Here is a 26,759-nt window from a genome sequence, read left to right as displayed (position 1 = left end):
CAGGAAGAATAGGCATATTGGCTTTGTATGTGTAATAGTTATAAGACCCATTCTTCCTAGTCTTCAGAGGATACTAGAATTTCCATGCTGCTCTTTTAGGCTTATCCCTTTTAACATGGGATACCCAAGGAGTTGTGGGTCTGTATTTTTTCTGAGAATAAAATCATGAAACTGGAGTAGGTAAAGAGGTACCTGGCTAATGGTATTGAAAGGAACTCCAGCGAAGCAACATTTGATATGAGGACAATCTCAAGAGTTTTCTGACTACCTCTACTTTTAGGTTTAATTCTAATGCATGCAAAATGGGAGGAGCTCAGCAACAGAGAAAATGTGTATGTTATGTTGAACAAAGGTCATCATGGGAGGACGTACTATCATGTGATTTGAAATTTGTCATCTTTTGATTTTATTTATGTTCAGCAAAGAAAAAAACATTCTGGGGGAAACTACTGATAATAAACAATGTGTTTTTATAATCAGGAAAATCAATATTTAGTAAAGCAGGATTTGGTCAGGAAGGAATACAATTACAATCTGGCATGCTGTTTATTTTAGCTTTTACAACAAAGCAAGGGTTTGAGGAACCTGAGGAACATTTCACAACCATTGACCATACAGAGTCTCCAATTTCAAAAACAGTTTATAATAATTTCATGGCACATACAACATGCATTGAATACTCTGCATTATTTATAACTAAATAAAACTCTGCATCATTCTCATGATTCACAATCATATATTCATCTCCTGTCTCTTGAAAAAGTCCTTTAATACTAGGTTTTTGAACAAAAACCAAGAAAAACAAAAACCCATAACCTTATTTTTAATGTGAACCCCATGATTTTTGTTCTGATGAGCTATACATTTGAAAGAATGATTCTCACTTGAATAACTGTAGAGACAGCAAACTGGAAATTCTTGATCTATTACTAACAGGACAGGGTACTGGGTTAGTCTTTAGGGTACATATATTTACTTATGAGAGGGGCTGTCTGTTCTGAAGCATAACTCAGATCTAAGATGGTGGGAGTTTTATTTATTTCATATTACCACTGAATGGAAAGCTGGTATTGTTAAGGCTTCAGGAATTTTCCTTTAAAGTCAGTATATTAAAAACATGACCCGGGTAAACCAAGTAGATCCATGGAGATGGCTTGAGGAAGTTTTTCTAAGGCTTCAAAGTTCTCAGAGGAGCTTTCCCTTTCTGGGTATGACACTCATTTCTTCAAGCCTTTCTTAAGATGAGGCTTGAAAGGGTATTATTATTCAATCTGACATTATATATAAAAGATTGTTTTTTATAGACATGCTGAATATTTGAAGTATAATTCAAACCTATCCTTTATAAAAAAATAAGGAAAATAATACCAAAATATTTATCTGTAAAAAGAACTTCCTGTTTCTAAAGAAACCACCACTAAAGTTTTCTGGATACCACTGCAATGTTTGATTTGATCACTAGTTTGATCACTCCCATCACTTATTCAAGGAGTCTGAAGTAAGCATGATCGAAGTTTAAAATATAAACTGGGAACATTCAACTTAGCTCCATATAAAGGCTAAATATATGGTCAATTTCTCCGTCATTGCAGAGAATCACCCGGAGGAAATATTTAAGATTCATAAAAGAAATGTTTCTTTTATAATTAGAATTTTAACCAAATGCATGATTCAGGTTAGAAAACCAGATGGATCCCCAAAGAGTTGAAATATTTTAATCACACAGCTGTTTTACCTGATTCTAAATGATACATATATACATTTTTGTGTACTTGAAATTACTTCTGTATGTAATATACTTCCCAAACAGGTTTTGGAAGGTATAAGGTAGAAACTGTAATGATTTATTACGGTGTGTCTTCAAGCGGTGTTCATCAGAGGCTCGGGGAAGGTTCTCTTGCTTCTTCTAGCTTTGTGAGGATCCACTGTTGTGAGGAAATACACCAATATTTACTTACTTCAATGAACTTGCAATGAAACTCAAAATGTAATGAACAGAAATCTAGAAGTTGGCTTTCCAGTTTAGTTAGGTGTATACTCATGGGCAATAATTAAATTCATCCTGTGTAAGAGATCATTCACTCATTTAAATAGCCCACATGGTTCAGGGACAATGGGACTGGGTTTTATTTAACAGTAAGAATAATGTTTTTCTAAGATCTTTGGACTTGGATGGTCATCTTCAGAATAAGAAATGTAAAACTAACCATCCTGAGAGAGAAAGGTAATTTGGCAGCTGGACTGAGTAATTCTGGCATAGTGTGAAAACCATCTATGAAAAATTCCTTCCAACCTATGCCAATTCTGTATCACAAACCTTCATGAGTCCATATATAGGATTCTACTGAGTAGGAATAATTACACAGAGTTCTATAGTGGGTAATACCACAGCAACATTCTTGAGCATTTTGAGTGTTCTCATAATATGTTTTCTATTTTAAAAGGATTTGAAATTGAAATGTAAAATGCAAACGTACTGCAATCCTATCTACCAATAATCCATTAGCATTGGGCATGTATGACAGATAAAAGCCTTGGAGGTGATACTGGGGTTATTCCATTATGAAAAGCTTTAGCAGATTTTTGCACTTCCTTAATTTAAGAAAAACCTAGGGAGAATAGCTCTAGGATAAGGAGAGAAAGAGAACCGAGCTCAGTAGCATTCTATGGATATTTTTAGCAGAGCAGGAGGATGAGTAACAAACCTTCAGGGATAAAATAACATGGTGACAGAGATTAAATGGAAAATTTATTACAGAGAAACTGAAACAGACAGTAATGTCCTTTGGCACATGAAAGAAGGCCTGAAAGTCATGCTATCATCATGCTCTACTCTGTCTTCCTGTTCTAGGCAACATGAATATTGAGGCTCTGGTCACTTTATTCATCTTTCTTAGTAACTTGTCCCCTTTCGGTTTTCTGTTTGTATGCCAGTGTTGCCTTATATCAGTGTCTAGATAGAAAATTGCACAGCATGTGCTAAATGCACCAAGGTTCCTGGTTTGGGGTACAGATGTGACAAGCGAACTGGGAAATAGTCATACCTAGCCAGGAACAAAACAGAGAGTAGCATGAAGGCAGAAGTATTAGAAATAGCATCTTACTTTTGATTAATGAGGTAGATAATCAGCTTAGTCTTCCTTTCTTGACAGTATATGTCCTCGTAATTACTATAATCCCTAAAGTACGCATAGTGCTTTTCAGTTCACACGTTTCACATTTTGAGGAAACTGAGGTTAACTGACTCCCCCAAGGTCTTACAGTCAAGAAGGAACAGAACCGATATTCAAACAGATTTTTCTGACTACAGGCTTGGCTTCTTTTGTTCTGTGCCATACTATGTGCTATGCTGTAGTAAGTGATCTTTTAAAAAAATTACTATAGCTATACAGTAAACCAATCAACAATGTGGGGGTCATACTTTCCCTGATACAGCCGATAGAATAGCATTAGAATAAAATAATTTAGTTTGTTTGTTGACTTTTTTACAAAGTATTACAATTAGGATTTAAAGTAAGGTGGAGCAATTTGATATGAAAAGCAAGTAGGTGTGTTGAGGCCAATCTAATGTAAAGTAGTTTTGAGGAAATATTATCTAGTTACATATATTAAAACTGTCAAAACACAAAAACAAAATTAAAAGCAAACAAAACTTATCTGCCTTAAAAGTCCAACTTTCGTGGCACTGAAATGAGAAGCTGCTATCTATTTATGTAAAAGATTTATTATATTTACCCTAGCATCCTCTGGGGTCTTGAAGTTAATTATTTTTCCAAACTCTTTGGCATGGAATACAGATTTCACCCGTTCCTATAATGAAATAAGTAACTTCATTAAAATGAAAATCCAGTTGTAGAAATATGATAAAGAAATGGCACACAGTTTTAGAAATTTGTGCTTAAAGCATCCTTGTTACACAAATTATACACCTTAAAAAAAGGCTAAGAATAGGAAACCAAGAATAATCAAACATAAATGAAAAAAAAAAAAAGACTAAATACTCACACATCCATTATCACTAAACCTACGTAAAAAACCTTTCGGTGACTAGCTTTTAATTGCTAAAGCCATAAAGCCATAAAAGTTTACACAGAGGGCAGGAAGGAGATAAGTCTGGGAGCAGTGTCACTGTTTTTCCCTTCAGAAAACTTCTCAGGTAGTTCTTGATATCTGGCCATAGAATAATGATGATTTCAGCTCAAAAATAATATATCCATATGTGGGTGTACATACATACACACATGTGGTTATGGGGGTGTGTGTATGTGTGTAACATCTGAGATTTTAAACCACTCATTCAATAATAATGTAGCTCAAGGATCAAAGAAATCAGGGTTGTTCCCAGATCCTATATGACTGTCTTCCACTTTTTATACTCCTTTGGTATTCTGTTCAGTGTCTGTGGGGAAAACTGTCTAATGGTGGATGTTAAGCATTAGAGGGACAAATAGAATGAATGGGATTATTAAGGAGGAGGATGGTGTTTACCTCTGTTATCTATGGATAGGGTCACAGAAGAAGCAGTGTGGAAATTTTACTAGTCTAACAATTCCTATAATTAATTCAAATATCTATGCAAATACAGACTCCAGAAGAAATTTGACTTAAAAAACAACATGATGACTGCTGATACAATATCCCAAGAAAAGGTAGAAGGGGAAGAAATCAAGAAGATAAGAAGTTTATCCTTGAAGAGAGAAAAAAATATGAAAAAGCCAGGAAACTGGTATAGGTTAGACCAGAAGCTAATAGCCACTATCCATTATTTCATATGTGGTCACAGGGCCTTTCATTTTCTAAGTCAATCAGAGAAATTCTCAATGGGAAGAGTTGGTCTCAGATACCCAAAAACTAGTATCCAGTCTACTTAAGAGCTGCCCCATGTCTTTGGAATGAGTGGTAAGACAAATGTTGTTTCTGCCTGCCTATGGCCAGTGTCCCACACTCCACATAAGATCTTACTGAATCTCCTTTGGGTAACTCTTTCTCACCTTCTCTACCTCCAAATACTTGAGAGAGCTCCCCTTCCTTCTTGGTAGAACCATGGTGATCCCATGACCCTCAGCTGGTCATATGGTCCATTCTAACTCCCTGACCAAAGTGACTGAAGCAGGAATAAGCAAGTGATCAAAGGAGGCTCAATGAGAAGCTTTCATTCTGCTGAGCTACTAGGATATAAGCTTGGAACTTCTGCTGACCATCCTGTCCCCAGAGGATAGCCTGCTTGAGAATGAAGCCAACACTGAAGAAAGTAAAAGCTAGAGATGGGGGTGGTGAAGAAGAGGGAGTATGAAGGAGAAGAGAAAGGGAGGAAGAATAATTGCTAACGACATAGTTTGAGCATATCTAAGTTACAAGATGTAGACATAAGACTTTTCCGTTACATGAGTCAATTCAACCCCTCAAAATAAAAATGAAACAAAAATAACAATAATTGCTAACGACATAGTTTGAGCATATCTAAGTTACAAGATGTAGACATAAGTCAATTACATGAGTCAATTCAACCCCTCAAAATAAAAATGAAACAAAAATAACAAAGAATAAAACTTCCTTGGGTTACATTTCTAATATAGCCAGTGCCAAAGTGGCCCTACACATAAGTATCTGGGCAAATATCCTAAGGCCGAATTCATTATCTTATATCATATATACCTATTATATTAATACACTTATATATTACTCCATCCTATAATACCTAGTACAATCATTACAACTTACAATGGATATTGAGTCTCTATTGATTTACCAAATGACTAGCAATTTATTATATTTTATATCAACATCCAAGTACCAGGCACTGTACTAGCTGCTGGGAATCAAAGCAAAGAGAGAAACAGTCTCTGCCTTCAAGAAGGTTTAATTTAATTGGAAAGATAATATCTATAAAAGAGAAAGAATTATCAACAATCGGCTGTTAGACAACTTTTCAAGTGTCTTTTTGTGAGATTTTTCAGGGAAAAACATTCTGTACGGAACTGCTAGAGATTCTGAAGTATACAAGTGATTTTCTCATTTTAGCGCCATAGACAGCAGTAGGAAGATGAGGCTTTATGACTGAATAAAATGAAGACCCAGGAATGTTCTTGTCAGTGTAATAGCACATAAAGTAACATATTTTTTCTTGGCCTAGCTTTCTTTTCTTTAAGCCTGAGTAAGACAGCAGTAACATCTATAAAAGAGATGGGAATATTACAAAAGTAAAGAGGACTACTTCAATGCATTATTTTCAGTTCTAAGTTTTCAAAAAAAAAAAAAAAAAATCTATTCAACATACCTTTGCTTCAATGCGCAATCTTCTCCCATGAACAATAAATGGCTCTTTGGTAAACTCATCAAAATTGTACTGCCACTCACATGTAAGCTGTCCAAATGTTCCTTTTGTTACAAATAATACACCACTGCAAAAAAAAAAAAAAAAAATTTCACTTTAAAAACCAAGGCACTTATATTCAATAACATAATATTATCAGAATACACAATTTTTGCAAGTACATATAGAACATTTACCGAGAGACTACTAGATTTTGGGTCATAAAAAACCTTAATGAATTGAAAACAACTGAAATCATATGAAGTATGTTCTCTCATAATGAAATTAAACTAGAAACCAATAACAGAATAATAATGAGAATATTTCTAAATGCTTCAAAATTAGCATACTCCTAAATAGTGTGTGGGTCAAAAATTCTCAACGGAAATTAGAAAAAAATTTGAACTGAATGAGAATGAAAATACAACCAAATTTGTGCGATGCAGCTTAAGCAATGTTAGTGGGGAATTTATAGCACAACATACTTACGTTAGAAAAAATGAAGTAGTTATAAGGCCAAACATATAAGGCACTTTATAATAGGAAAAGTTTGCAGAACCAATATTCTGGGGAACTGTCATGTAATTAATGCTTTAGAATAAGTACTTTTATTACTAAGGCTCCATGTAATATGTTTACTAACATACACCAAAAGAGTCTTTTAAAATTAATTCTTGTTTTCTCCCCATTATGAGGGAAAAAGTAAAGCAATGAAAATGCATTCTGTCTACAATTCTATTTAAGCCTTTCTTCAAAGGCCTTTCTTCCCCAATTCTTCCTTCTGGTTGAAACATCAATTGTAGGTACAACCAGAGGTTTCTTTAAGCAACTATACTTTAAGTTAAGGAATTGAGTTAAAGAAAAACCTGGCTCTTGGCTAGAATGGAAGAGAAAACTTATCAGGACTTACATCTCTCAGTTTCCTGTCTGATACCCTCTTTCACCAATCCTGGAGCGTAGGGGCTGTGGAACAAACCTACTGGTCCTCTAGTATGTCTTCAACCATGTGAAAAATCAAAGATAGGCTAATCTCATAGCAGGTAACTAGTATTCCTTCTCTTGATTTAAAGACCTTTTTATCCTCAAATCTGAAACTTGGAAAGAAAATCCTAAGAATAAATATTACCTTTCGATCATTACAACTCACACAGTTCCCTGACTATGGCAAGGTTTATGTGACCTTATTTTAAGAGTTCCACTATGTCGAAAAGAAGGTAATTTTTAAAATGTTGCAAGCTTTGTTTAACTCTAATGAGTCACTCTTCCTTTAGTCAATGAGGTTAACAAAAACATGATTGAAAACTCCTATGAACAAAATGCTGAAGCACTGTCTGTAACTATAAAAGTTTAGAAACGATTTAGATGTAAATTACAGTACATACTACTAAATACTAGGCAGTCATTTACCACTTAAGAAATATCTCCATATGCTGACATGGAATAATCTTCAAGACACAGATCTTAAATAAAAAATTAAAGTTATATACAGAATTGTGTATATAATAGATTTCCATTTATATTAAAAAATATGTGTGAATGCTTGCACAGGGGAAGAATATTTCAGGAATGATACAAAGGAAACAAGTAAAAGTGGCTGCCTCTGGGAAGGGGGAAAGAGGAACTGGTATCTGGGATGGAATGAAGACTGACTTTCACATGTATACGTTCTAATAGTGTGTGAGTTTAAAGTCTATGCAATGGCCTTTAAGTTTATTTTCAAGACTGTGTTACTTTTTGTATAAGAAAATTAAAATAGTGCTGTAAATTTTAAGACTTGGAAATTATTAGTATTAAAAACATTAAAAATGACTAAATTCAATAGTCAACTTAAACTAACAAGATGCTTATATAACCTCACCTTTTCAATAGTGAATAAAACTACACAGGTTTGCTGACCACTCCTTCCTATTTAGCCATAATCTCTCCCCCTCAGTCACATTTTCACTCTGCCATCCCCAAATCTCCATATTAATAGTGCACTTGCTCATTCTTTTCCCCAGTAAAAAAATGACTCCTGCAAAAACATGCCCCTCTGAGGCTATGCCACTGTATTTTTGCATGTACCTTCTACTGCCTAAAGGTCTGTTTGAGAATTTGGCTATAGCTGGGAGCATCTCTGGAACAAAAGGTGAATAACAACTGCTTCACTTCATGAGTGGTTGTCAGTTAACCCCTCATCAAATTATATTAGAGAAAGTTACCTTTTGGTTATCATTAACATATCTGTTTTATTGATCATGACATGGGTAAAATATTTGTATTTTGCAAATCTTCCATTTTCCATGACCTAAAAAAAAGTGAAAGTGAGAAAATCAATAAAATTACTATTATAATGCAAGTAATCTCTTTTGATCCTTTAAAAACCACCTCTCAATGGAGGCAAGTCGTTAACAATTATATAGTAAATATATCATCAGAAAGTTGAATATTCACAAAATCATTGCTGCTTCCTTTTTAAAAGCACCTATCTGCACTGCTTTATTTAAGATTACTCAATTGCAGCTAAGCCAATATTTAATGCTGAATTTTTAAGAGACATTATCTTACAAAGTTTAAACTGAGCCTATTAGGTTTGTATTAAACTATCACATTCATATTATCTTGGAAAATATATTAATATTTGATCACATCTATACAAAAATATATGTAAACACATATTTAAACATATGTACCATATAAATTACTATTAGCTCCCACCTTGTCTCTCCCTATCTGCCTTACAAACATGATTTTCTTTGCTAATCTCACAACTCATTAAAAAAAAAGGAGCAGAGTGTTCCCAGACTAATGGGAAACCCAGCATCTAATTAGCATATGCAATGGCCTTTATTTTCAAGACGGTTGAAACACTGTCTATCCATGAAATTAATAATCCTTTGTGTCAGAAAATATTACTATATAAACAAAAGAAACTAGATCAATTTTAAATCTGTTCTAAATACTATTTGCTCTGAGGATGTGGTTAGTTTGGCTACTTAAAATATGTAGACCAGACTACTATTTTTTAAAGGCAAGCAAAGTAATTGTGACTAAGATTCCCCAATAAGACCTATGTTAAGAATTTAGCCAACATGTTAGATCTCTTGATGAAATCCAAAGAGAGGATACAAAGAAAATTATGTTCCATGAGTGTATATCAAAAAAACTAAAGTTATTTAACCTAGAAGAAGACTAACAAGTGACTTCATAATAATCATGGTTGAGAAGCCTCATAGAATAGTCTTCATTTCTACTGAAGACAGAAGTTAAAACCACCACCATGACAACAAAAAATCCAACTACAACAAGATGAGGCATACGAATTAATGCATAGTAGAATTTTCTAACTTCAAAGATTACAGTATTGAGTAAAGAGTATCTTTACTGTATCTTATAGTAGGTAGGGCAAATAAATACAAATTCCTTGAATTACAAATGAAAAAGGAACATAACCACAGGTTCAGAAGAAATTAATGTGAACTATTAGATAACAAATTATGCAAATAAATTTGAAAAACTACGCAAAATGGGTCATGTGTTAAGAAAATAAACATTATTAAGAGAAAGAAGAATCAAATATTGGAGAGGAAGAGTAGAAATTATTTGCAGATAAGATCTATCTGGAAAGCTCAAGTACACAAAACTCAGTAACTTTATTTTATAAACACAATAGTCAACTTGAAAAATAGAAGGAAAAAATCCTGTTTACAAGGGAAATAAAAAGAAAGTTATCCTCAAGTTTAACACATAACATACAGAATTTATGTGATAAAAGTTAAAACACAGTATCGAGGGGAAAAACAAAATTTGAATAGGGAAATCTATTTCTTATTCCTGGATAGAAAAATTCATTATAATAAAGATGTTATCTCCCCACCCAGAGTTTTACACACACACACACACACACACACACACACACGCGCGCGCACGCTCACTCTCACTCACTCACTCACTCTCTCTCTCTCTCCCCACCTCCCTCACTCCCTCCCTCCCTGTTCCCCCTTCTCCCCCTCTTCTCTCTTTCTCTCCTTGATTCCAGGATAGTGTTTCTTAGTTTGTTTTGGGAAAGATTTAACAAAATACTAATATTTATCTAAGAAAAAGTGATAATATCCAGTAAATTTTGAAAGGAGAATTAGAACTGCCTTAGCAGATATTAATACAATTTATCAGTTGCAGTAGTGAAACAGTTTGGTGCTGGTAGAACTTATATACAGACATATCAATAGAAGAAACAGATTCCAGAAAATGACCAAAATGCACACAGGACTTTATAAAATCCTATATATCTATATACAGGAATTTACGAAATCAACACAGCATTTCTGATTCCTGGGCAAAAGTGTGTATTATTACATAAATGGTGTTTCAGGCAACTAACTGGCTAAAAATGAATCCCTGCTTCTCTCTTTATACCAAATTAATTCCTTCCACAGGATTCATTTATTTAAGTATACAAAACAAAACTGTAGTGGGAAAGACTTAAACATAAAACAAAAAGTCAATAAAACTTAATGTAAAAATCCCTAAGTACATGGAAATTAGACACCTCTGAATGGCAAAACAATAAGCAAATAGAAATAAAATAACAAAAATAAAAAAATAAGTTGGGAAAATATTTAACAATAGAGATATAGAGCTAATATCATAACAGAATTCTATGAATATGAATAAACCAATAGAAGAAAGGTAAATAAACTAATTGAAAAATGTGACAGGTTTATGAACAGGTAGTTCAGCAAAACAAACAAAATGTGAACAATAAACATATGAGAAAATATTCAACTTAACTCGAAATCAAGAAAATGCAAATCAATTAAACATACTCATTGGGTTGGCAATTCCAGGGCAAGTATTTATCTTATGCAAAAGTATGTCAAGATATACATATAGAAATCTTCATGGTAACAGTGTTAAAAGCAAAAAATGTTAAGTGTTCATTAATAGGGACTATTTAAACTATAGAATAGTCATACAATGGGATGATATTATACGGCCATAAAAAAGAAAAAGGTAGGCTTGTGTACTAATATAGACAGATGTGCAAGATAATACGAAGTGAAATTACTGAGAACAAATGAGGGGTGCAGAAACACATACAGGTATACTTATATATAAACGCACAGAAAATTTCTGGAAGGGTTGGTAGTAACACACCAATCTGTTCATTGCACTTATCTCTGGGCTTAGAAAGGATAATAGTGGGAGTGGAAGCAAAGCTTTATTTTTAACTTTACAATCTTTTGCTTCACTTCTGTGGTATTTCATAAGAAATTGGCTCAAAAGCATTTACTTTCTTTTGTCCTATATGGCCAAGTTTTAAAATCAAGAATAGAAATGTTGATCTCTTCAAGAACATCACTGCTACTAGGAGTCAAAAAAAAATATCAATATATCCTATTAATAGATAATAATCTTCAAATAACTTAAAAGCTATGGTTCAACCTTAACCTCAGTACCTAGCTTCTATTTCAATATTGTGTTAAGTTTGGGCATTGGAGTTGAGCCTGCATCTCATCACTTTTCACTTTTTAGCCCGTACTTTAATAAAATATAACCTGTGCTTATAAGCAATTAAACCAATTTCAATAGTCACAGTAGCATCTGGTATAAATAAAAGCTAAACAAAAAAGGTCAATCATGCAATGTTTTCTGGAGTTCATCAAAAACCTTATACAACACTTGAAAGATAAATGCACATTATGATCCAAACCATCTACTATGAAACATATAATGAACCATATTCTTTGTTATTAGAATGGATAAATTTGAATAAATGTCAAAGATAACTCCTTACACAACAAAATTTTACTGGTCAGTCTCCATTACAAACACATGAATATGGACTAAGAACAGCACTGTAAGCAGAAGCTAAAACTTTGGAACTTAATCCCATAGAAGCATGGGAGCGAATGGGAATGTGATAGCTTATCAGCCACCACCTTCCATCATGCTGTAGAGTCTACAAATGCCATGCTTTGGTAACAACTTTCTGCCTAATTATTTGACTTGATAAATTTTCTGTATAGAAAGCTTTATGCTTTTCAAAATGTCATGTTATTTTAGGGGAAAATAACAACAGAATTTTACACCTAAAGGAATGTTATTGTACAGTCTAAACCAATCTCTTCCTTTAAGACATGAAGAAATCGAGTACCAGGTGTCTTAAACATCTAATCTTCACAATGACCTAGTGTAGTTAGGTTATAGTTAAGTGACTTGCTTGGGGTCACACTGTCAATTACAAAAGTGGGCTCAGAAAAGTGGTTTCTTCACTTTTAATTTCACTGCTTTTCACTATACCATGATGTCTCCTCTTACGGTGCCTCAAAAATGTCTTCAGTATCCTTGAATGCTGGATATTGCTGAGTTAAGCAGCTAAAGCAGTTCAGGCCCGTTGGTTTTCTTTAGGTTAACAGGGTCCAAATAATTTAGTGTTAATGTCCTATCTTTCTCCATCTCAAACAGATGTTAGCTTTGAATGTTTCTACTAAAGTAATTGTGATACCCTTTAAAATTAATAAACCAGCAAAACCAAGGCTGAGTCACTATGTAGAGCCTTTGCAAAAAGACCACGATTTGACTGAAATATCAAATGACTTAGCTGAAGTATTAAGCACAATAGCCTGTGCTTTAGATATGTTAGCCCAATTTAACATGCTAGAATGTTAAAGGAAAAACAATTTTTGCCTTATTCATAAAAAGTATATATGAATTACCTATCATCATTTGAGAACTTTCTTAAAGAAATAAATGGAAAAATACAAAGGTAACTACATTCATTACATATAATTGTCAGAATCTATAGATAATTTAAAATGTATGATTATTGGTAAAAGGATCCATTTTGCATTAGAAAATACAAGTATGTTAACCTTATTTGGTCACAGACTCAGAGTGGTCACAAACTCAGAGTCACACAGAAAACAGGAACTTGAAAGACACTGGTATCAGGGTTACCCTCTACTAAATCCATGTTCCCAATACTTTAAAGAGAGAACATAAACTAGAAATTACTATGCAGAAAACATGCTAACACTCTCAAATTATACAAATGCTATGAAGTAGAGTTCTATAATAAAAATATTTTTGGAAAAAAAGCAAAATATGATAAGATATTAGGAACAAATCACTAACACAGAAGATTTTAGATCCCAAACAATATATACTTGTCTCTCAGTATTGGCAGGGAATTGGTTCCAGTCTACTCCCTGGACACCAGAATCTGCAGATGCTCAAGTCCCTTAGTTCGCCCTCTGCATCAGCAAGTTTCATATCCTCGGATTCAATTCAATGCAGGATTGGCAGAACCGGTGGATATGAAGGCCTGACTGTAAAGTGCTAATAATGTGTGGGAAATATACAAAGTATAAGAACACAAAATTCAGCAAAAAAGAAAATCTGATTAATATCTCATTTTTCTAAAGGTCATGGGGGATAAAAGGAAAATGAAATTTATCTAGATAAAAGGTAAAGTAAAAGTAAGAATGCTATCAAGCAAGAAAATCTACTGGAGATGACAGGAAAAGAGGAAAGGTTTATGAACAGCTTATACTAAAAAATTAAACTTACTTTAAAAGCAACAAAGTTCAGGCAGATAATTTTAAACTAAAAGGGTAAATGCTACCATTTCTCAATTAGTTAAGAAATAGACACCTTGTTCAAAACAATCTTATATTTAGAGAAAATTATAGTCAATAAGCATAACTTCGAGTTATCTGATTAAAGGTTATAAATAAAAAATGTTTTACTAATCCACTTCAAAAGACTCTGAGGGTCATGGCCAGGAAAAACAGGCATTGAACCAAGCTTTAGGATCAAACAGTAGAAATTCATTATCTCAAAGCTCAGTGATTTCATATACCTAATAGAATAAATGTAAACAGAACTGGAAAGTGATAGTTAGCTTATTCCATGAGCCAAGTTGGTTTTTTAAAAAAATCAAATCTGAGCGTCATCAAATCTGAAGAGGAATTAGCCCTTATTTAGTCCCCCATACCTTTGTCTCCTCCCATACTATTGAGCTATTTCAACTGTCAAACTATAAACTATGTTGATAGCTTAGACAGGGCAAGAAAGCTGAGCATAACCATGTGACATAAAAGCAAATAAAATAAAACTATTACCTTAATATGAATTGTCATCAACTGGTTCAATTAAAATGGTCTGGAGAAAGACAGAATTATGTTCATGACATAATTATGTGCATTGAAAACGGACCATTAATTAACCTACCAAATACATTCTAGAAAAAAGGCCAGAGAGGTGGGTCAGAAATAATTTAAGTGGATAGTTACAAGAGTCTCTTGTAATGCATTTCCAGCAGAACCTCTTTTGGGGAACACTACTGACTCATGATACCATGTATAATTGAAAACAACAATAACATTTCTTTAAAAACACTGTATAATACAGAGCAGACCAAATCACTGAGGTTTTATTGTTTGTACTGCTCATCAGTTAGTGTGTGAAAATTGTCCTGGTATTTTAACTAAAGTATTCTATTAATCTTGAAAGAAAAAAAGGATAAGATTTAATGATGCTTTTATCTTGGTAAAGAGGAGACGAATGAGGAATACAGAATTATATCAGTGATGAGCAAGAACTAGCATCAAGTGCTATCCATTTGGAATAATAAAAATATAATTAGTTATCAGACATTGTACTAATAATCACAGACATGACCTTACTTGTTTTAATCCTAGTAACATCACAAACTACTGTTCTCTGGTGTTATGTATATCTCAACACCAAGGTAATCTTAAGCACTATAATTATCTCCATTTTGCTGTCTGGAAACTGAGGTCAGACAAGCATAGTAAAAGATTATAAAGCCAATAAAAGAAAAAGGCTGGAATGAACTCATTTACTTAGTTCCAGAATCCAGGTCCTAAGCTATGATAGGGTATTGCTGCATCTCAGATAATTATTGTCAACATGAGTATGGAAAAACTACATATATTCCAGTAGATGCACTGGGATCCCATTTTAACAGCTCATTGGAATATGGGTTCAGATATCCCACAAACTGTATCATGTCCCTGACAAAGCTTCAATTTCATATAATATCTAGGAATCACTCTTTAGAAGATTGGGCATATCTTATTTTTCTTTTGATTCCTACAGTTCCTCAGGGCCTCACACATATCAGCTCATCCACAGTCAAAAAGACACTGTGAAGATCCCGCATTACAGGGTTGGACAACATGGTATGTTTTATTCCTGATCACCAGAATAATAAAGCTCATTACAATTATAATCTCATGAGATGAGCAGGAATTTTAACTATTTTCTTCAAGGCTACACCTTAAGTTCTAGAAGACTGTCTAATGCATAACCAATAGGAGTTTAATAAATACATGCATAAAGAATACACAGCATTAATTTTTTTCTTTGTATGCATATAAACTACGCTATCAAATCATCCAGCAGAAATTCAATTATACATAATTATACATTTACTCTTTTGGCAATTTTAAAATTCAGAATAGCCTGGCAATTTATTTCAGAAAATTTACATGTAATATCCAGCCTTCCACACTTATATTCCAAACTGCAGCTTCATGGGATCTCCCAACTAAAACAACTACTTAGGCCTGAAGGACCACAAAATAGCTAAACGTACATTTCTCCACACTGCTTCTTATAGGATTCTTTACAGTGGTAAATTTTCACTGAAAAACTGGCATTAAAGTTCAGTAAGTAGGAGATAAATTTCATTTGAATTTATAACTAAAGACTCTTAACTGACAAAGAAATGACAAAGTATACATGGTGCTTCCTTTCACAGATGACATCAAATTTTGTTTTCAGGTGAATGAAAGGGGTCTCCAATCTAATTTTGTATGTAAATGAATGGTTTCATTTAGCAAAAGAACATTCTTTTTTCACAGGATATTCGGCCAATAAGAAAATAAACTTCAAACTTACACTAAAGTCTTTCAACACTATTGTTAGAGTACACACTAAAAAAAAAAAAAAAAAAAAAAAAAAATCTAAATGAACTTTACTAAACTCAACTTATGCTGAGAATCTCTGTTCCATCCGAAGTAACCAGGGAGAGCTTTAAGCAGAGCTCTAACACATCGGTAGAGAAGTCATGAGTTGAGTTCCAGGTTATAGCATAGTACCTTTAGCTAAATAAAGACTAGAGACCTTCTAAATTCATATCTACTACAGAATTTTAGCTCTATTTGCACATCCTCGGTAAGATGACTCAAGCTGAACCTACTTGAGCTTAATATTTGAGAATTTCTTTTAAAACTAAATATTAAATTTTCTATTTTACTAGTATTTATCTTTCCTTAATACATTTACAAATTTAAGGAATGCAATGATGTCAAACTTTTAAAAAAGATTTACAAAAATAATTAGTCTCAAGTTGCTATATTAAAATCAAGTTACTGTATTAAAAAAGAGAAACAAAAAATTCATTTTACACTTGAGAAAAAGAAAATTAAAATCTCCCTAAGTGTAACTATCACCTCTAGAAAAAGACATAATTTCAAAGTCTTATTCAAAAAGTATTTTTATTTCATACTGCAAGGTTTTGAGTGCAGTGAATTACTTACTCTATTGGTCCAAAATAAAATTAGTGGGACTTACTACTAAATGTTCAAAAGTGTGGACCTTCAAAAATGATGTACCAAAGACTCTCCAAGAGATTTCTGCTAAACGAATAAATGAGGTATGAGGTATGAGAACTGTATGCAAGCTGGATAGGTAACCTCCTTTTCCATGGGACCTGCTTTATCTGTGATGCTAAAACTCTAACTTGCCGGGATACCAGAATTTGGCTCTCTTCAGTTTTCTCATCCCATTCAGAAGTATGCTTCTGAAAAGGAAGAGTTACAAAATGAAGAGTGAAATCCAATAAGCCTTTGTCTCCTAATTCTTTGAGTGCACTTACTCAAAATTTCAGATGAAGCCAGGAAGAGTATTCGGCATTACTCTGGGGATCTGACTGCCTATGGTAAGCCCTTTCTTCCAGGTCAGTTGTAATTCTCCTCCCGAAGTAAAGGGAAAGACCACGTCGGCTGAAGGCAGTTATCTTCCAACTGCTATTAAGGCAGTGTTTGGAGCTAATTATAAACCTGTAATTTCTGAAAAAAAAGAAATATACAACAAACAAAAACAGCCTCCCTTCTACAACAATTTACATAATGGCAACCATGATATCTATGTAAGAGATTCAAACAGAGAAAATTTCAAAATATCTGAAATGGGTAAGAACATAGTACCCCCATGGGACAATCCGACTGTCAATATTCATACACAATGAAGGACACAAGGTCACATACACATCACACACATTTTAAGAGGAGATTTAAGGGGAAGAAATTTTTTTATAAGGTAAAATCAAAAGCTAGAAGTATGTTCAATCAAAAAGCAGAAGCTATAAAAATAAAGAAAAAGTTCTGCTATATATGTATTCTGGAAATAAAAACCAGGCTTCTCATATTGGAGATTATCCTATGAATGAGTGACTTTTAAAATTTTTACAAGTTAATAGTTCTGTTTATAAAAACATAATAAAATAAAAAAATATGTAACAGAAATTTATATATTTGGATCATAATCACATAAAAAAGCTAAAAGGGAAATACACCATTAATGGTGGGGAGACAGAATTTTTTTACTGTTATTTCCTACTTTACTGAACATATATTACTTTAACGATGTAGAAAATAATCTACTTTAAAAATTTTTTCATGTTTCTTGTAACATACTAAAATTGTAGATTGAGAATCTATGTTAGCTGATCCATAACAAGGAGTTAGCTTTATCCATGGATGTATGGATTGCTAAATTTTTTAATTTATAGAAACCCCAAGTATTATTGAATACATTCAGAAAATCTTTGTAGACATACGTAGTTAACAGGTTATTGACAAATGATAACAGTAGAAAAACACAGTATGCCTACTTAAGAAGAATATACGTAGTAAATTTCTATCCTGTTTATTTGTTCAAAAATTTGAATGCTCTAATACTTAAGCATCTCCAGAGGAATGGCATACTGTAATTTAGAAGCTATCTTTACCATTTCATTTTTTAGAATATGTACATACAATGAAGGAGGTTACATTAAAAACCAATTTTATGAGATGGGAGAGTCCTTGGTTAAAGCCCAAAGTGGATCAAAGTGGTGGGACTCGTACCATGGCCACGGAAATGTGAAGGCCCTCAGCACGCCTCCTCTGGATCCTGGTCCATGCTCGCCCTTGCTCTCCTCCTCATCCCCATGGAGGACAGAGCTGATCCAGAAGCAAAGCTGGCTATGCCGGCCGAGCGCTACAAGAACATGCCACCTGGATGGAGACCGTGACAGAGTAGGGCACCAAACCAAGCTGTCCAGTGAGAGCAACCTGCTCAGTGGCCTACTAGAATGTGGTCAGGGGCCACAGTTCTGCCTGGAGGGTCATCTCGAGCATCGAGCAGAAAATCAACACTTATAACAAGTTGCATCTGATTTAGGACTATCGAGAGAAAGCGGGAGTCTGAACTGAGGTCTAATCTGCACCACCATAGTGGAATTTTGGGGTAAGTATTTAATGGCCAACACAACTAATTCAGAGAGCAAGGTCTTCTATCTGAAAATGAAAGGAGGTTGCTTCTAGTACCTTGCATGAGGTGATGATCAAAAACAAATGATAATGCCCAAGGAGCTTATCATTGATATAAGAGGCTTTTGATATAAGGAGGAAAGAGATGCAACCCACACACCCAATTCATTTTGTGCTGGCTCTTTTAAATTTTCTGTATTATACTATGAGACCCTTAATAACCCAGAGCTTGCCTGCACACTGGCTAAAATGGCTTTTGATGAGGCCATTATAGAACTTGATACAATGAATGAAGATTTGCACAAAGACAGCTATCTTTATCACGAAGAAGCTTAGACACAACCTAACATATGGACATCAGACCATGCAGGAGAAGAATGTGATGTAGCAGAAGGAGCAGAAAACTAATTATATACAAGGTGTCTTTCTTCCCCTCAAGAAACCTTTTACACATCTCCATTCCCCATTCCATTTGGATTTCCTATAGCAAAGAAACCATTCATGTGTATGGAATCAACTATTTATAATCTTTTCACAGTAGCTTTGGGAAAACTCCATTTCTTGACTTGTTTTGCCTCCTGGTGTGCAGTGACTGTAATAGAAAAGTATTAATAGCTTCATTTCTTATAAACACAAGTAACTCCCAAACACATATGCGAAGGACTAAAAATGTATCTGGTATTTAAGTAATCTGAACCAGTACTGCAAGTGACTGTTTTGTATTACTGTGAAGATATGAAAATATAGTTAATTATAAATAGTTCTACATAACTTCTTAATTTCTACATTCACTCCCTTATTCTTCTTTGGGGGTTTCCTTTCAGTAAGCAACTTTTCCATGTTCTTAATGTATTTCTTTAGGTAGAAATCCAGAAGTATTAGATTGAATGGAAAAGCATTTGATATTTCTAGGCTAGGAGGGCAGGTCACAAATTGAAATGCCTCCTGTATCATATATGATGGAGGGCTTGTGTACTAGTGACAACTAGGAGTTTCCTATTTGTTCTTCATTTGCTGTTGTTTCACTTGACAACTTCCTTTCCCAATAATAATTCTTTTACATCTCCCGATTTTGTAGTTCTGGTATTCACTTTACTATGTAAAAGAAGTAGAATGTTGCTGCCAGAACTGCTTTTGACAAATTAAAGTGCATGCCATTTCTTACTAATAAAAAGGAGAAATAAATTAAAGTACACAAATCCAAGTCTACTATATAATGTTTTGTATATTATTACTTATACTCACTGTACTTCGTGAATTTGAACATTCCTCCACTGAAATTAAAGACTAAATTAACACTCTAAACATTTTAAATTGATCTCCATGTATCCCAAAGGTGCAAGGATAGACTAATACATAAAACTGACATTCTTGTTATATATTCATTATAAGTACTACTTGATCTAACTGTATAATCCGTATATCTTATTTAGACCTCATAGGACCTTTAATATTTTTGGACTACTATAATAAATGATAAATTTACAAGGACATCTGTAAAATGAAAAACAGGGGCTTGAAGAGCAATAGAAAAAAGTATTCGAATAACATCTGGGACGGTTGTTTCTGGTCCTCCTCCCATCGCCACAGAAAAGCATAACACAAAACTCCGCCACAGGACTCAAATCAGACAAACTAGTGTGGCAGCTACCACAGTGGTCATCACTCTTTGGTGTATACAGAGTTGGGATATGAATACAATAGCATATATATCATGTTGAACATTGATGTACTAGTCATGGATCAACAATGGTTCCATCTGTAAACTTCAATAACATGACCTTAAAATCAATATTCAATATTGTATTGATGATAGGTGTTTTGAACTATTTCAAAAGGTAAAATTTATAAAATCCTGAGTATTGTAAATATAGGAGCAAATTCAAATTTATTCTGACTTCCTTTGCTATAAAGAATATTGAAAGTTAGCAATATTATTCTGGATTTACATTTGTTATATCTATATGCAATATGAGCACTAATTAATTCATTTATAGGCTTTAATAAACTTATCCATGATGCTAGGTATCTGCAATTTCAGGAAAATTTTTCTTCCTGCCAGTTTTCAATATATTATTCAAGTGTCTAGTAGACACAAAACAAAATAACGAATGAGCAATGACTCCCTTAAGAGAGAACTCCTTTTCTACACATAAGCAAATACCATGTAGAAATTGGGAAAATAAAGGATATGGAAAGGTATAATATTGCATTATCTTTCAAACACAGCTTTCTCATTCGACTTTCTTATTAGATGGATACTTCCATTTTTAAAGTTCTAATTATAGAATCACTAATGAACAAAAGAACTGTTCATCTCATTAAAGTCCCATAATTGAACTCTCTTCTATATATTTGATGAGGGATAAGAAGATATTTTTGTCCAGGTTGTATATCTCCATTAAGAAAACACTGGTGTAAAACAAAAAAACTAATTTTCTATATATTTGATGAGGAGTAAAATATATTTTGTACAGGTCCCATATTTCCATCAAGAAGATATAGGACCTGTACAAAATATATTTTACTATATATAATGCATTTCTTTAGGTAGAAACCCAGAAGTATTACTCTATTTTACTAGTGTAAAATAGGGTAATCCTCAGTCTTAAATATTTCTCTAAAAAAATATACTGTTTTTAAAAAACTGGAAAATAATTAATACCTGTGGTCAAAGAAGCTTGAAAAGATTATATCTCTGTGGTAGGAAAACAGAAACAGAAAGAACAAGGGCAATTATACTGTCAAAGAACATATTTACTTCTAAGAGATAAAACCTTAAGAATGATGAATCCTTGAGACCACAAGAACAAAGTTTACTAGTTACTATAATATTGTTTTAAATCTTTTTACTGTTCAAGGGATTTTAAACAAATGTAATTCTACTTCCAATTTTCTGTTCATTAAGATAGATATGTAAGATGATAAGTAAATATAATGACTCTAAAACCAACTTCATTGTTTCACAATATATAATGAATAAAAAGTAAAATGAAATGAACATTTTTCCATTCTTAGACTATAAATTATTTCACTTCCGTGACAAACATAAATGTTCCTTATAATAGTTCATTCCTATAACAGTAGTTTAGCCTATATAATCTTGAAATAGAACAACATATTCGTACGGCTTTGAGTTATATAAATTTAATATTATTAAAAGAAATTTGAAAAAAATAATTTTAAAATGCTAAATATGAAATATTTACTGACTGCTATTACTATTTCTTTTCTTTTCTTTTTTTTTTTTTTTACACAATGGCATTACATTACAGCCCAGAAAATTTAGAGAACATCAAAACTAGCATTTTGCTAACAAACTGATAATTTAACATAAAGCTAGTGAACATTAGCAAAAAATTTCAGTCTAACTTTAAATTGTAAAGACAAACTGCATTACAAAACTACAAATATATACAAGCAAATGCTGAAATATATATTATGCCCTACTTTGGATATACATTTTTCTGTGCTTAAATAATGCAATTATTTTGCTTTTTGAAAAAGTATAGAAAAACATTTTAAAAGAAAAAGTATTTTAACTCTCTAAAATGGTTATATATACGGGTGTTATGATAGCAGTCATACAACAAATGTTAATGAAACATTTCCAATAAAATGACAAAGAACATATGAATTTTAACATTTGAGATCTAATCATCATCATCATCATCATCATCTCTACTGCTACTGTGAGTCATAATCCACTCCCTGTAGACCTGAATTTTCTGTAAGCATGGTAAAGGAAAAAAGAAGCACAAAGGTTAGTTAAGTATGGTAAATTGCTTGGAAAACATGTAAAATTATGAAATGTTCGAAGAGTCAGGATAATTTTGAAGCAGACTTCTCAGCTTTGAGTAAGATGGTAATTATGGATATAATATTCCATAACTTAATAGACCTAAGACTAAACTTTAATGGTTGCTACACTTAATGTATAAAATAGTTCAGTGTCAGTAATGTACTCTGTGAATATATTAGAATTATTCTATTTCTCTAGTAGGCAACTTTAATTTACTAGGATGCACCATAAATAATGTGCTACTTCCTAGATAGAAAGGTACACAATGAAAGTATATTTTATGTTTAATTATATATTGGCATATATAATTTAGTGAACACAGAACATTGTTTTTAGAAAATTAAAAAAATAAAAGGAGAAATATTTGAAACTATAAAATAGTTTCTAAGGGCACCACAGTTAAATCGCTTAGATTAAATCTAAGCAGATAAGATTTTAAATCCTATTTATATATTGTCTACTTCTTTTCCACAGTACTGGTATTTGTATATTTTAAAGTATTTGCTAATAATACAGCAGAGTTTTGAGCCAAAAAAGCACCATTACCACCAAAGCAACAATCAATCCATTTCTTATACCTGTAAGAGAATAATGCTAACCACAAACATCCTAAGGCATCTGGTGAGTTCCTATAGGTATTCCAGCTAATACTGTATTACAAGTAATGGCTGACAAAGATTTTGAGTTTTTAGTCATTTAAATAGCTCTTTTAGCCATTATTGCTAAGACTGGCCTAATAAAAATAATATACATCTTTTAAAATACAGTCAAAAGTCATGACCTTTAAATGCTAAAGTTTAAAGCTTCAGAAAACAATTAATGAAGGTGTAGAATAAATTTATGTTGGTGAAATCAAGTTATCAACCATGAGCAATGTTTGGTATTTCATGGCTTTCTTCCATATTATAATCTGTTCCCTAGTAACGTGGATATATTTCTAAACTCTCCTCACTGTTTATCCTTACTTCCTACTAAATTTATTAAAATAGTTTTTCAAGAAATATTTTTAGTTTTTTTAAATGGTGTTGGATTCAGTCCAATAAAATGCAACATGTTGGAAATGCAACATGTTAACTGTGTTCTGAAAAGGAAGGTGGGTACTAAGAAGAAATAGGTTTCAACTATATGAACCTTTGGTTACTTCTGCAACATTTCCATCTTTCACAGAGTGATATACTGTGATCGTAGAGACTGTACAGACTCTTACTAGATTGCCAGCTCTAGTCCAATATGGAATTATTTTGATACTTTTAAAATATTTAAACACAATGTAAAACTACTAAATATTGCACATTAACTCAATGGTTATGCTTTACTACATTAGACGGAAGTATATTTTATATAAAATCATATACTCTGCATGTAGTGAGCAAAATATTAAACATGACAATATTTAAAATTTCAAGGTTATATTTTCAAATGTATACAACATAATAACTGGTTTGTTTTTAGTATTCCACATCGAAACCACACAAACTACTTTAAATTGGTATATTTAAATTGGTATAGTGGTATATTACCTACACCATAATCCAGATTTTTAAAAGTCCAATTTACTAAGTAAGAAAGTTGTCTATACAGATAAAATACTCTACCTTCAAACTGTCTACTGATCCAAAAGCTAATTTTCTTTACTAAAAGATGATGGCTTTCATGTGAACTGCTTATCAAATTCCATGTGGTTTTAAATAGACTATACAAGCATAAAGCAAAAAGAGGGTTATGGCTATTTGAACTTCTTTAAAAGAAAAGCCTAAGAACCAAAGAATTCACAACAGCAATGGTCCTGATTTTTTCCTTACCCATGCCTAATTGGACTGAGCACTATATCTGGTTGATAAGTTACTAGAAGTGTGATAAAAAGAAAGAAGTACCCTAAACAGAAATGGTTTAATTGGCTAAAAAGTACCACCAACAATGAGGGTACATAGGCACAACGGCTTTCAACAAATTTACCAAAAATCCAGTACAGAACTAAGAATACCCTATAAAAAAAAATCAGATTCACTAAAAATCCTGTACAAAAAAGTTACCAATACAAAAGCTTTTCTTTGTATTCAAAATACTGAAACAGCTGTATGTAGTTTGTAAATTTAAAGACTAAAATCTACTGTTGGCTTTCACGTGCAAAGTCATGCATTAACTGTTCTCATATCAAAATTTTGATGCCTGTAAAAAAGAAAAAAAAATCTTATAGTAAATAAATGTACATGAAAACCTAAGTAACTATAAGAATCTTATAAATGGAATTAAGCAAAACATAAAGAAGCTCAAATAATTTAACAAATATTTGAAGCATTATATAGTTACCTTTAAAAAAGCTAACTTAACTGAATTAATTTATAAGATATTTCTTCACCCACCTGTAACATTTGATTTCCAGTACCATCCCTCAACCTGTAAGGTCTGATAACTCCATCTTCATTAAAGAACCGAGGGGGTCGCAGACTCTCCACTTCATCAGAAGTCTCTGTAGCCCTAGATGGAAAAAAATACAACTTGATTTTTAAAATTATTTAAAAAATCCTAATAGACTTTAAATTGCCACTACTAAAAAGGATCTTCTTTGGATAAAATAAGACTGTTACATAACCTCTCATTTTCAAATCTGTTTTTATGACACAAATAATGTTAAGTTCTCTAGAAAAATGTAGAACTGTAAAGAAGTTTGTTTACAGAGTCTCTTGGACTCTTTGTAGAGAATAAGCAGAGAATCAGCAAATGATTATTGCTTTTTCATTTCCGACAAGATTTTTATATTCTTTTTCTTTTCCTGTGATACTATCTAGTTCCTCCACAATGCTAAATACAAGAAAAGATTGCAGGCATCCTGTTTCATTTCTAACTTTAAATAGAAAGCTTCTAAGAGTTGTCCATGAAGTACAGATATTAGCAATGGTTTCTCTTTAAGGGAATCTTTTGTCAAGCCAGGGAAGTTCACTACTCTTAGTTTGCTTATCATTCTTTTGTTGTTGTTATTGTTACTGTTTTTGAAAATGGGCAATTAATTTTAAATAAAGATTTTTCCTCTGGTCATTTGATGTAATCATATGGCTTATCTCCTTCAATCTATTAATGCTATATATCAAAATACATGGTTTTTTAATGTTAAAATACCCTCACATTTCTACTTGGGCTTGATATGTATTGTTTGAAATACATATATGCACTGCTGAATTTGGTATTGTAATATTTTATTTAACATTTTTGACTGTATGGACCTATATGAAAATGGTCCATTCATTTGTTCATTCATTTAACAAATAGTCACATTCAATAAATATTTATTATATACAAACACACTTTACTGCATAACATATCCACATGTATAGACACAGACACATGGATAATTTTTCCAATTAAAAGCAGAGATTGGCAAAATAGATAAAAATATGATCCAATTATATGCTATCCACAAGAGACTCACTTTAGAGTCTAAGAAGTAAGCTGAAGGTAAAAGGATGGAAAAAGATATGCCACATAATAGTAACCAAAAGAGCTGGAACGGTTATACTGAGATCAGAAAAAATTAGACTTTAAACAAAAAAATTCTTATTAGACACAACATTTTACCATGAGCAAAGGGTCAATACATCAAAAAGATACAGAAATTGTAAATATATACGTACTTAACAAAAGAGCCCCCAAATACATAAAACAAAACTGACAGTACTCAAAAGAGAAAAAAACAATTCAATAATAGTAGTTATCCTAATATCCAACTTTCAATAATGAATATCAAATAGACAGAAGATCAGCAAGGAACTAGATTTGAACATTATTATCCAACTACACCTAACAGTCATCTACAGAACATTCAATTCAAAAACAACAAACTATGTGTTCTTCTCAAGTGTAGATGAAACATCCTCCAGGACAGACTATATTTTAGGCCATAAAACACGTCTCAATAAATATAAAAGTACCAAAACATACAAAGCATGTTATCTGACCACACAGAATAAACTTAGAAATCTTTAAGAAAATTTGGGAAATTCACAAATTTGTGGAAAGTAAACATCAGAAACCTAAATAACTAAAGGTTAGAGGAAAAAACCACAAAGGAAACTACTTTGAGACAAATTAAAAAACAAACAAA

At 32.6% G+C, this 26,759-nt stretch overlaps 1 protein-coding gene and 1 pseudogene across 1 annotated transcript in view; one reads left to right on the top strand and one right to left on the bottom strand.

Moving 5' to 3' along the window:
* Positions 1-379: 379 nt before the first annotated feature.
* The window catches only part of VPS13A (vacuolar protein sorting 13 homolog A), a 176,789-nt gene continuing 150,409 nt past the window's right edge, over positions 380-26,759 (bottom strand). Inside the window, 5 exon segments of the mRNA XM_025051387.1 lie at positions 380-1,925; positions 3,736-3,810; positions 6,278-6,401; positions 8,515-8,600; positions 25,024-25,138. Coding sequence (XP_024907155.1) covers positions 1,875-1,925; positions 3,736-3,810; positions 6,278-6,401; positions 8,515-8,600; positions 25,024-25,138 — 451 coding nt within the window. The 3' untranslated portion in view covers positions 380-1,874.
* Positions 17,289-20,408, top strand: LOC107196144 (annotated as a pseudogene).

The sequence above is a fragment of the Pteropus alecto genome, unplaced genomic scaffold (genome assembly GCF_000325575.1).
Source record: "Pteropus alecto unplaced genomic scaffold, ASM32557v1 scaffold95, whole genome shotgun sequence".
Taxonomy (NCBI): domain Eukaryota; kingdom Metazoa; phylum Chordata; class Mammalia; order Chiroptera; family Pteropodidae; genus Pteropus; species Pteropus alecto.
Note: the sequence above shows the minus strand (reverse complement) of the source record. Positions and strands in the feature narration are given on the sequence as shown.